Source organism: Sorex fumeus, unplaced genomic scaffold (genome assembly GCF_029834395.1).
Source record: "Sorex fumeus unplaced genomic scaffold, SorFum_2.1 ptg000047l, whole genome shotgun sequence".
Classification (NCBI taxonomy): Eukaryota; Metazoa; Chordata; class Mammalia; order Eulipotyphla; family Soricidae; genus Sorex; species Sorex fumeus.
In genome coordinates, this window is record NW_026606104.1 from 52,688,536 (window position 1) to 52,701,393 (window position 12,858).

The 12,858-nt window shown below is 51.5% G+C and overlaps 1 protein-coding gene across 1 annotated transcript in view; it reads right to left on the reverse strand.

The window, feature by feature from the left end:
• The window catches only part of EPHA10 (EPH receptor A10), a 40,098-nt gene that overhangs the window by 6,569 nt on the left and 20,671 nt on the right, over window positions 1–12,858 (reverse strand). The window contains exons 6-8 of the mRNA XM_056123021.1: window positions 7,909–8,042; window positions 4,834–5,005; window positions 75–183 (exon numbers count right to left, since the gene is read on the reverse strand). Of these exons, the coding sequence (XP_055978996.1) occupies window positions 75–183; window positions 4,834–5,005; window positions 7,909–8,042 (415 nt within the window). The remainder of the gene's footprint in view (window positions 1–74; window positions 184–4,833; window positions 5,006–7,908; window positions 8,043–12,858) is intronic.

A 12,858-nucleotide genomic window follows, 5' to 3' on the forward strand; every position in this document is an offset into this window, starting at 1 on the left:
ACCAGGGAGCCCGGGTCAGTGTGCCAGGGGACACGTGCTACTGGGGACCAGCCAGCTGGGGACCGCACACTTACCTCCTCCAGATGGCCAGCACACTCATCACCGAGCCCAGGACAAGAAGGGCAGAGATGGTGACCACGGTGACCACGACTGCGGGACTCTGGTCCCTGGAGGCGGAGGCAGCTGCGAGGAAAATCCCAGAGGCTGAAGCCGGCAGAGGAGCAAGCTCAGAGACCCGCGCTGCACCATGGCAGGATAGGCACCCACCCGGCAGGGACCAGCAAAGGCCACCAGCTCTTGGAGCTTCCCCTCTTCCAGGGCAGCCCACGTCTACTGCAGCCCAGGGGGCGTGGGGGGGTGGGGGGAGGGAGAGAGAGAGAGGGAGGGGGAGGGGGGAGAGAGAGAAGACAGAGGAGAGGGAGAGAGACAGAGGAGAAAGAGAGAGGAGAGAGAGAAAGAGATGGAGAGAGACAGAGAGAGGAGAGAGAAAGAGATGGAGAGAGACAGAGAGAGGAGAGAGAGAGAGAGAGAGGAGAGAGAGAGGGAGAGAGAGAGCACAGACCAGCACACAAACCTCTCACTTTGCCTCTCTGATAAATGATGACAGAGTTACAGCAGTTCTAGAAGGGAAACGGCCTCCAGCCCCAGACCCTCAGGCCCAGTCTCCAGTGAGAACTAACATGTCATGAACACGCCATTCCTGAAGGAACCACACCATGGCCTCACCTAAGTCAGCCTGTTACCCTCATCCAGGAAGGGGTTAGAGTCTCCAATATACAGCAGAGGAAAATGATATCAAGGAGAGCTATTTACAGTGATAAAAATTAATGGGAGGGGCTGGAGAGATAGTACATCAGGTAAAGCCTTACACAGGACTAACTTGAATTTGATCCTCAGCACCCTAAATGGTCCCCTGAATCCCAGGGGTAATCCCTGAGCACAGAGCCAGGAATAAGCCCTGAACACAGCCAGATAAGGCTCAAAAATAAAAAATAAATAAAAATTAAAAATAAAATTTGCTCGAGCGGGCCCAGTAACATCTCCATTGGAGATTTTGTTGTTACTGTGTTTGGCATATCGAATACATCACGGGTAGCTTGCCAAGCTCTGCCGTGCGGGCGAGATACTCTCGGTAGCTTGCTGGGCTCTCCGAGAGGGGCGGAGGAATCGAACTCCGGTCGGCCATGTTGGCTGCGTGCAAGGCAAACGCCCTACTGCTGTGCTATCGCTCCAGCCCAAAATGAGTGGGAAACCCAGATTCCAAAAGTCTCTGCTTTGAAGTATTTCCCCAAGGGAGGGATCTAGAGGATCTTAGGCTTTCTACCCCCACTACCCATGCATCCATGCATCCAAGCATTCATGCATGCAGGCACCCACCCATCTATTCATCCATTCATGCATCCATCCATTCATCTATCCTCCTACCCATCCATTTATTCATCCACCCCATCCACCCACCCATCTATCCATCCTCCCACCCACTCATCCATCCACCCACCCACCCACCCATCCACTCATCTTCCATCCATCCTTTCATCCATCCAATGTGCCAGACTGACACTGGTACTGAGAGACAGGGATGAAGGGAGAAGTGAAAACACGAGTGGAGATGACAGAAACAAAGCTCTTAGGTGTCGAATAAAAAGAAACCTAAGTGAGCAGACAGAGCAGAAGTATGTTACGTCCCTAAAGCCAGCGAGCCAGGGCCACAGAAGAGGAACCCTCGGCACTGGACCTGGAGGGTTGAATTTGCTGATGGGGCTCAGATGCACAAGTGGGGTCTGGAAATGGCATGTTGCCCCACGTGGCTGGAAGACACTTACGGAGGTAGAGAGGCAAGGAGCAGGAGCTTGTGAAGGGAAAGGGATGGGGCCAGGGTTAGGGGAGAAAACAGAACCTGGAGGATCCTAAATGTTAAATCAAGAGTATTAATTTTGGGGCCTGAGCAACAGTCCAGTGGGTAGACACTTACCGTGATGCAGCCAACCAGGGTTGGAATCTGGCACCCTCTATGGCTACCTGAACCTTATCAGGTACTGTTTTCTCCCCTAACCCTGGCCCTTCCTCCCCCCAGCTCCGTAACTTGCCTTTCTTCATCCATAAGTATCTCCCAGTCAAAGGACGGCAACATGCCATTTCCATGCTGAATCCCGAGCTCAGAGTCAGGAATAAGTCCTGAGCACCACTGGGTATGGCCACCAAACGAAAACAAAATAAAAGAGCATATCCTGAGAGAACAGGGAGCCAGGGAGTGGTGGGCAGAGCTCTTCTGGGAGAAGAATGTGTGCTGGCAAGGTTGGCACGGCAGTGAGGACGGAAGGGCCAGAGAGCTAGTGCAGTGGGTAAGGTGCTTGTCTTGCATGTGGTCAATGCAGGTTGGATCCCTGGCACCCCACGTGACCCTCTGAGACCCACCAGGAGTGTTACCTGAACACGAGCCAGGAATAAAGGCCATGAGCAGATCCATGTGGATTAAAGAGAGAGAGAGTGGGAGGGAGGTGGGTGAAAAAAGGTAAATTTGGATACTGTTTAGAACGGAAAAAATACTGAGCAACCCTAAAAACTGAATCTGAGATTAGAAAAAAAAATACCTCTGGGGGCTAAAGCACTAGTACAGTGGGTAGGGTGCTTGACTTGCACGTGGCCAACCTGGGTTTGGTCCCTGACACCCCAACTGGTCCCCTGAGCCCCTTCAGGTGTGGCTGGAGGGGTGACCCCAAAACAATAACAAAAACAAAATAAAATATCCCTAACTAATTAAAGATCAGGAAAGAGAGAGCGAGAGAGAAAGGAAGGAAGGAAGGAAGGAAGGAAGGAAGGAAGGAAGGAAGGAAGAGAATGAAAGAGAAATAAAACAAGAAAGGAAGGAAGGGGGGAGAGAGAGAGAGAGAGAGAGAGAGAGAGAGAGAGAGAGGCTGCAGAGGTGTCTTGCATGCAGCTGTTGGGTGTGTCCCTGGAGGTCTCTAAGCATCATCTAGCAAGCTAGCCTGTGAGGCACCATATGTCTTTAGGCCTTCACACCAAACTGCAAACTGTTAGGTAGTCAAGAATAGAAGGAAGGAAGGAAGGAAGGAAGGAAGGAAGGAAGGAAGGAAGGAAGGAAGGAGGGAGGGAGGGAGGGAGGGAGGGAGGGAGGGAGGGAGGGGGGCAGGGAGGGAGGGGGGCAGGGAGGGAAGGAGGGAAAGCACCAGGTGTTTCTGGTACATGACCCCAAGATGGCGCTTCTGAGTTCCCACCTCCTGAAACTCATTCCCATCCGGGATCCCACAGACAGTACCACATAACAGACAGAACACGCCAGGAGGAGGTATGACTTCCAAAATTCAGTTTCAAGAGACTGCACTTTCTGTATCAGCACCCAGTAAGCATCTAGTCGCTGGATTCAGAATTGCCCTAAGAAGAAGCCCTGAAGGCAAGTACTGCAAGCCCTCTGCCCTCGGAGACCCCTGGTGGGAGGCCGAGTCCCCCACTTCCCCCTTGAAAGAATCATCACCCCAAGGACCGCACAACTGCAGCCCCCTGAGAGATCCTAAAGGCACCCACATGTCTGACACCCAGAGATCTGATCCCAACTAATACTTGTTTTAGGCAGCTACATTATGATGAGTGAAGCCTGCTCTCAGATGCAGGGGTGAAGCCTGGCCCTCAGCGGCAGGTCACTGATACAGGAGTGAAGCCCGGCCCTTCCTCACCCCATTTCGGCTGAGGGCTCACTGGGAAAAGTGCCCATCACTTCCCCTCAACCAAACCACCCCCAGGGAGGCAGGGGAGTGGAGCGATTCCACAGAGAAGCCGCCAGTGAAGGCCCCCCTTCCCCGCCCTTGCAATCAGCAGCCCCCACCCCTCACTCTAGTCAAACCCACGAGCCTTTATTCAGACGCATTTCCGTCCAAAAGGCCTTCCTAGCCCATCTTCGGGAAAGTGCTCTAATCTCGCCTCGCCAGCACCAGCCGCTGAGGCCTGGCGCCGACGGGCATTCAAGCAAGAAGCACAGCCCTCGTTCCCAGAATCCACTCCCTCCACATCTCAGCCTCGCCTCCCCTCCGGCTCAGAGCGCTTCCTATCTTGGATTAGACTCGGGGAGCGGGTTGGAAAGAATTATTAACTTGACAGCTGGTGCCAGAATGCCTCTGGGGGGGAGGGGGGCGCAGCCTTTGTCCAGGAAAAGACTTTCCCGAGCTGCTGGGGCAGATAGAGGTGAGAACCCGAGGGCTGGGTTAGCAGCCGGCAAAGCCCCAAACCGGAGAGCTAAAGGCTCTGCAGCAAAATGCAGGGGAGCTTGGGGGGACGAAGAGGAGGAGGGGACGGCATGCCGCGAAGAAGCCAATTCAGGATCCGGAGAGCTCCTGTTCAGGCTTCTGTTTGGTCTGAATAATAGGTTGATCGGGAACTAATTCACGTCCCACACAATCCACGCACGGAGACAGTGCCATTTTCATTTTCTTTGTTGGTGTCCCCCTGTGTGTCCCCAACCTTCAGAAGAGCTGCCTCACTCTCAGGCCCGGTGGGAACCCGCACTAGGCCCACATGTGGGCCCATCTCCGGCCGGAAAGCCCCAGAGCAGGAACCAGAGTTTAGTGGTCAGAACAATACGGCTGTGGGAGACTGGAGCTCTGAGCCGGCCCGAGGGCCTGGGGGTGGAGGCAGGGCTGGGTGAAGCCTCCCTTTGAGTTCCTCCAGGAGAGCTCCCGGCCCAGCTCACATCAGAGAGGAGGCAGCAGCGGGTGGTCCAAACCCACTCCTGGCCCAGCTGTGATGCTCTTTCAGATACTCTTCAGCGCCCGACCCCCCAGCCCCGGCCATCTCCCTTTGTCCAGCCCACACATCACTTACCCTCCCCAGGGGTCTGCACTTCAATGCTGGGGTTGAAGCTCTGAGTCTCCCAGGAGGGCCCCGGGGAAGCCGCCCGGATGTGAAAGACGTAGCGTGTGGCCGGCTTCAGGTTGGTGACGGTGACCGCGGGCGCCCCTGTCTTCACCGTGGAGTAAGTCTGCTCGCTCCGGCCCTGCGGAGGGACCACGGGGTGAGGCCTGAACCCGCACTCCAGAGGGGAGAGTGGGGAGAAGGAATGAGGAGGGGACAGCGTGGGGGTGGGAGAACACGAATTGCTCCCAGGCCCTGACCTCCAGCCCCACGGGAGAGGCAGCCCCACTCTGCACAGGGCCAAACTTTGTTTTGCTTTTTCTTTCTTTGGTTTTTGGACCACACCTAGCAGTGCTCAAGGGTTACTCCCAGGGGCTGGAGCGATAGCACAGCGGGTAGGGCATTTGCCTTGCACGCGGCTGACCCAGGTTCGATTCCCAGTATCCCATGTGGTCCCCCTAGCACTGCCAGGAGTAACTCCTGAGTGCAGAGCCAGGAGTAACCCCTGTGCATCACCAGGTGTGACCCAAAAAAGCAAAAAAAAAAAAAAAAGGGTTACTCCCAGCTCTGCATTCAGGAGTCACTCCTGGTGGGTTCAGGGGACCAGATGGGAGGCTGGGGATTGAACCTGGGTGGGCCCGCATGCATGGCATGAGCCCTACCCACTATACTTTCTCTCTAACCCCCTGGGGAAATTTGAGAGAAGGTGCTAGAACCTTCTTCTGGACCATGCAAAGTGGATGGCGGTCAGGGCCTGGCAGACCCAGGGCTGAGCTGGGCCTGAAGCTGGTGGGAGAGTTGGCCAGTGGGTGAGACCGTGGACACTCTGAGCTTTTCCTTCCCTTTGTCCTCGAATCGCCACCACCAGCCTGCCTGGATGAGACCGGCAGGTCTATTTTCTTTTCCTTGCCTTGTTTTACGGTTAATGAAGAGTTGGAACGAGCGAAGGCACAGAGGCCTGATGAGTGGAAAGGGCAGTGGGCGGCAGAGGGCCTGCTAGTGGCCAACGCCATGCCAGGCCTTTCAGAGGCCCGTCTCCCTCCCAGCCGCAGAGGGTCACTCAAGGAACAGTCAGCAAGACCCTAGTTTCTAAGCTCTGTCGGGTCCCACACCTCTTGTTGGCTGTCATGCTGCCCTTCACAATTGTGTGTGAGGGACGCTCCCATCAGCCCCTCTCCATCAGATCCCAGGTACTGCCCCTGCCACATCCTCAGCCCCTTCCCCAAAGCCTGTGACCCAGGTCTCTGGTCCCGGTACTCAGGGGTCTGAACCTCCCTTCCAGGTGCTTGAAGAACCCATGGAGAGTGGCTGGTTGCTCTGAGATGGTGTGGGGAGAAAGGGTGGAGCGGGGCGGCTGCAGCAGTGAGGGCTGGAGCAGAGTGCAGACAGGTGTCAGCACAACCAGTGCGGTTGCAGCGATACGTCTGGACATTGCATTCCACCCCCTTTGTACTGGCTTCTCTTCTCAAAGGTTTGTGTTCCCAGGATGTTCATTCTCCCTAAGAGCCTGCGAGTAGCCACCTGGCTGGGCTGTGGGACTGCCAACGTGCCGATACCCAAGTGCCCATCCAGTGAGACCCTTCTCAGAAACCTCTGCTTGATGAATCCCAGAATCCTCTGCAGCTCTCTCCTAAATATCTGTGCTCTTCAGAGCTCTGTGCTGGTCATTCACCAATCCCTCCCTCCTGGTCCACTGGCTTCAGCCACCACCTTGGTGCTGAAAGTTCCCACATGCCTCATTCGCCTGCACGTGCCTCTCCCAGACCTGCAAGACCACCTGGATGGACCCACCTCCCAGGTCCCTGGCATGAGTGGCATAAGAGCACAACCAGGCTCACCATCTCACCCCAGACCTGCATTCCCCCGCAGAGATTCTCTGCCTCAACCAGTGGCACCAGGCAACCCACCCAACAGGGAGATGGGAGTGTTTTATTCTTTTTTTTTCTTTTTGGGTCACACCTGGTGATGTTCAGGGGTTACTCCTGGCTCATGCACTCAGAAATTACTCCTGGCAGTGCTCAGGGGACCATATGGGATGCTGGGAATCGAACCCGGGTTGGCCCCGTGCAAGGCAAACGCCCTACCCGCTGTGCTGTCGCTCCAGCTCCCTTGGAGTTGGGAGTGTTTATTTCTCCTTTCAGCCTCCCCGCCCCCTGCCACCCTGCTCCCAACTCCCCTCAGACTTTTGATGCTGAAGCACAAGGACGAGATTCTGTGATTTGTCAAAAAACATCCTGGAGTCCCCGAGGAGAGACTGAAGGGCAGAAGCCAGGGCAAGCTGTCACCTGAGTGGGTGCAGTCCGCACTGGGTGAGAATCCCCTTGACTAGGAAGGCACCTCGCTGACAAGACAACGAACGGAGGAAAGAGATAACGAAGAGCAACAATGCCCTGAGCTGGCTGAACTCAAGCCACGGAGAGACAACAGAGAGGGCAGCAGGAAGCAGCAAAGGGACCCAAGGCATTTCCAATACTGTATTTTGTATTATTACTTGTGAATTATAACTATCATTTGATTGAAGTAAACCTGAGGCAGTCGATGCCTTCCTGTTCTGTTCTGGAGAGCAGGGTGGGCAGCTTCTACCAGTCCCACGGAACCCCAGCATCCCATCACACCTAGTCAATGTGCCCCCGCCTTGCCCCAGCCCATCGGCAGATAGCTTGCTGGGGAAATTGTGACTGTTCTTCTGCGTTCTTCTCTTTAGAAGGGTTCTGCCTGCTGCCTCCCCATTGTACACACACAATTCAGCCATCCAGAACCCAGCTAAGCAGCAGAAGAAATCCCCATGGCAAGCCTCCGCATGGCTGGGCAGTGGGGTTGGAGAAGGCAGAGAGCAGAGATGCGGGGGGCAGAGGAAGAGCAGGGGTGTGCTGGTGTGGAGAGACAGGCATGGAGGGGGAGAGGGAATGAAAGCCCGGAGGGTGCGCGGAGTTAAGAGGCTTTGGGAGTCCAGACTTTAGCGGGAAGGGCATAAAAAGAGGAAGTGGGTGTAAGGGGGCACACAGCCCACAATGCACCCCCAGCTGCTTTCCAGACCCCACTCACCTTCTCATAGTATCGGATCTCGTATTCCGTGCCGTTGGCACCCGCTGACCCCGCAGGGATGGGCTCCCGCCAGGACAGGGACACAGTTTGAGGTTCTACTCGGTCCCTACGGATCTCGCCCTCCTCCCAGGGTGCTGAAAGAAAGGTGCGGTTCTGGGGTCAGTTCCATGGGGGCAGGACCACACCATGCAGCATGCACACGAAGGGAGGGGCTCGGGCATGGCTCCTGAGGGGAAGAGTCTGTGAGCCCCTCTCACTCTAAAGGCCGGGGAGGCTCTCTGGGTGCCTCCTACCCCCGAGATTCTGCCCTCTTGGGGGGGAGGGTTCTCATTCCTCTGCCTTCTCCCATCCTCTCTGTGGTTCGGAGACTTTCGATAGTGAGCCTAAGAGGCAGGAAGATCATGGTCATAACTATTCTAGTCAACACTTAAGAGGGAAAATGCCCACAAAGGAGAACTAAAAACAACCTCAACATCTTAAAGGCCATACGGGGAAAGACCGCAGTTAACATGTCAACAGCAAGAGGCTGACAGCTTTGCCTCAAAGATCAGGAATAAGGCAAGGATGCCTCTCTGGCTGTTTCTATAAAGACGGTACCAATCAAAGCAACCAAGAAAAAGGGAAAATTCATAGAATGAAAATCACCAAACTTCTCTTCCTACAGACGACGTGCTCTTACTTGCAGAAATCTCGGAAGGTCTTTCTCTCTTTATCTCTCTCACTCTTTGTTTTACACACACACCGAACTAACAAATACAGCAAAGTTCAGGTACAAAATTAACAGGCAAAAATGAGTCATGCATTAATTCCAAAACAATCCCAAAAGGAAATTTATTATAATATTAAAAACAACAAAATACTTAGGAATAAATTTAATCAAAAAGAGGCAACGCTTTTTGTGGGGGAAATGGTCACACTCAGCAATACACGGAGGTTACTCCTGGCTCTGTGCTCAGGAATCACTCTTGGTGGTTTAGGGGATAATATGGGATGCCAGGGATCGAACCCAGGTCGGCCACAAACAGAGCAAGCACCCTGCTTGCTTTAATATCACTCTGGCCTCAGAAAAAAAGCCAAAACTTTTACCAAAATCTTTAAAACACCATTGAAAGAAATCCACAAGGACATCTGTGTTTGCAGAATGAAAGATTCAGCATTGTTAAAATGCCCACACCATCGAAAATAATCTACAAATTCAAAGCAACCCCCATAAAAATTTCAATTTTTTTTTTCAGAAACAGAAAGAAAACTCCTAAAATGCACATGGAATCTCACAGCACCATGAGTAGTTAAACTGATCTTGAGAAAAATAAGTAAAGCTGCAATCCTTGTGCTTCCTTACCTCAAAATGTATTACAAAGCTAATGTAATCAAACTAGCACACCACTGGCATGCAGACAGAAATACAGATAAACAGAACAAAATAAAGGGGCCGAGCAATAGCACAGCAGGTAGGGCACTTGCCTTGCACACGGCCAACCTGGATTTGATCCCTGACATCCCATATGGTCCCCCGAGCCCACCAGGTGTGATCCTTGAGTGCAGAGTCATGACTCAGCCCCGAGCATCATTGGGTGCGACCCCAAAGCAAAATTGAATAGAGAGCCCTGAAAAAGAATCCCACGAATAGTCAACTATCTTCAATAAGTGTGCACAGCAAGGAAGAACAGTCTCTGCAGGGCCAGAGAGATGGCTCAGTGGGCTGGCACACCGGCTTTGCAAGCAGTCCCCAGCACAGTGCTGCATGGTCCCCAAGTGTCACTAGTAGCAACCTCTGAGTATCAAACTGGCAGTAGCCCCTTAGCACTGCCAGGTATTGCCAAAAGAATAAAATAAATAAGAATAATCTCTTCAACAACAGGTCCCAGGAAAACTAAATCTCCATATATGTTCACAGAATGAAGCAGAGTCCTATCTTACATCATTTTCAAAAAGTACAAAATTTAATTCAAGGGGCCAAAGAGAGAGTACAGCAGGTAAGGCACTTGCCTTTTCTATGGCTGACCTCAGTTCAATCTCCAGCATCCTACATGGCCCCTGAAGCACCACCAGGAGTGATCCCTGAGCACATAACCAGGTGTAAGCCCTGAACACTGCTGGGTGTAGCTAAAAAAAAAATAGCTCTAAATAGATGACAGATGTAAATTTAAGACCTAACGCTATAACAATCTTAGAAGGATATGCAGGGGGAAAGCTTCATGATAACTGAACTTGGCCATGAGTTTTTGGATCTGACAATAAAAGTCACTGTCACTGTCATTGTCCTCCCGCTGTTCATCAATCTGCTCAAGCAGGCCCAGTAACGTCTCCATTGTGACAATTGTTCCTGTGTTTAGCATATCGAATACATCACGGGTAGTTTGCCAGGTACAACCCACAAAAGCAAAAATAGATAAATAGAACTACATCAAACTAAAAGACTCAGCAGTCAGTCAACAAAGTGAAAAATCTACCTATGAAATAGGAGAAAAGATTTACTAACCACTTATCTTCTAGGAGGTTAAAATATGGAATAAATGATAAACTATAACCCAACCCAACCCAACCAAAGGATCAGGGAGAAGCCTCAGAAACAGGCACTTAAACTTGCACGTATGAGGCTCTGGGCTAAATCCCTGAACTGCAAATAAAGAAAAAAGGCCGGAAAGATAGTAGAGCAGGTAGGGCTCTTGCCTTGCACCTGGCCAATCTGGGTCTGATCTCCAGCACCCTATACATTCGCCTGAGTACTGCCAGGAATGATCCCTGAGCTCAGACCCAGGAGTAAACCCCAGCACTGCTGGGTGTGACTCCAAAACAGCAACAACAAAATTAGTCATTGAGTCACCACTGCCAGATAACGGAGCAATCCCACTTGTAAATTTATATCCAAAGAAAATGGAATCACCCTCTGAGAAAGAAATCTGCACCCCCTTATTCTGTTGCATTATTCGCAATAGCCAGGAGGTGGATGCGATCTATCAGTGCTGGGGTTGGGTGAAAGACTCCAGAAAATGTCTATAGAACATCATGATCCAGCCATGAGAGGAGGAAATCCTACTGAGACAGCATGGACGACGCTTGAGCACTCCATGCAAAGCAAAGTAAGCCAGACAGTGAAAGGCAAATACCGTGTGATCTCATTTAGATGTGGAATCCAAAATAGACTTAACTGAGAAACCGTGAGCAGCCTGACAGTTGCCAGCAGGTAGAGGTGGGGGCAATGAAGAGATGCACACAACAGGTCAATTTTTACTTACTGGGACAGAGGGATAGTGCAGTGGGGAGGGCATTGGTCATTCCTGAGCACAGAGCAAGCAGTTGCCCCTGACATAGCCAAAGGTAGTCCAAACTCGAAAAATGATAAGAAAGTTTCTTCAAGAGAAGGCTTTAAGTGTCCACATCACACACAATGCTACTAATCTTTGTTTCTTTGGGTGGCACACCTAGTGATACTAAGGGGTTATTCAGTGGGCTCAGAGGGTCACTCCCAGTGGTGCTCAGTGCTGAGGGGACCAGGCAATGCCAAGGGATCAAGTCCAGCCTCCTACATGCAGATCCTGCACTCTAGCCCTTTGGGTGATCTTCCTGACCCTAATACCACTCACCTTATTAACATAATACTTTCACAGTATATATTTTTGATAAGCTATCATGTAGACACCTGCAACTTATGCTATTTTATTATTATACGCTGGGGCCAGATAGATAGCACAGTGGGCGGGGTGTCTGCCTTGCATGTGGCCAACCCAGACTCAATCCCCAGCACCCCATATGGTCCCTGAGCCCACCGGGAATGATCCCTGGGCAGAGCCAGGTATAGGCACTGTGAGATGTGGCAAAAAAAATTATATGCTACTTGTTTCAAGAAAACTGAGATGTGGAGTGGACTAAGAAGAGGTGGAACAGACCTGCTACTGAATATTATTGTCTAAGAAAGAAAGAAAGAAAGAAAGAAAGAAAGAAAGAAAGAAAGAAAGAAAGAAAGAAAGAGGGGGCTGGAATAATAGCACAGTGGGTAGGGCGTTTGCCTTGCACACAGCTGGCCTGGGTTCAATTCCCAGCACCCCATATGGTCCCCTGAGCAACTCCAGGAGTAATTCCTGAGTGCAAAGCCAGGAGTAATCTGTGAACATCGCTGGGTGTGATCCACCCCCAAAAAAAAGAAAGAAAGAAAGAAAGAAAGGAAGGAAGGAAGGAAGGAAGGAAGGAAGGAAAAAAGAAGTCGTGACAGAGCCAGAGAGATAGTAGGTAGGGCATTTGCCTTGCACAGCTGACCTGGGTTTAATCCTCAGCATCCCATATGGTTCCCTGAGCACAACCAGGAGTAATTCCTGAGTGCAGAGCCAGGAGTAACCCCTGAGCATCGCTGATTGTGGCCCAAAAAATCAAATTTAAAAATTGTAATTAAAAATGTAAGAAGCTCTAGCATATGTCACAATGTGAATGAGTTTTCAGGACATTATGCTGTTAAAATAAGCCTGCCACAAAGAGAAAAAGCTGATGGGATTCTGGTTCTCTGAAGCTCCAAAGGAAGCCCAGGTTAGCTACAGAAAGAAGACTTGTGGCTGCCAGGAGCTCGGGCAGGTGGGGTGAGGGGAAAAGAAAAGTCCTGCTCAGTGGGTACAAAGTTAGTTTTATGGGAGCTGGAGTGATGGTACAGTAGGTAGGGCATTTGCCTTGCACATGGCTGATCCAAGTTTTGATTCCTGGCACCTCATGAGGTCCCCCAAACCTGCCAGAAGTGATATGAGCACCTGACTAGGAGAAAGTCCTGAGCACCTGTGGCCCTAAAACAAAGAAACTAAAACAAAAAACACAAACAAGTTTTGTCGGTTGGGAATGTGACTCACATGTGTGAGGTCCTGGGTTTGAGTTGGTGCACCAAAAAAATATTAATGAAATCAAGAGGGGGACTGGAGTGATTGTACAACAGGTAAGGTGTTTGCCTTGTACGTGGCTGACCTGGGT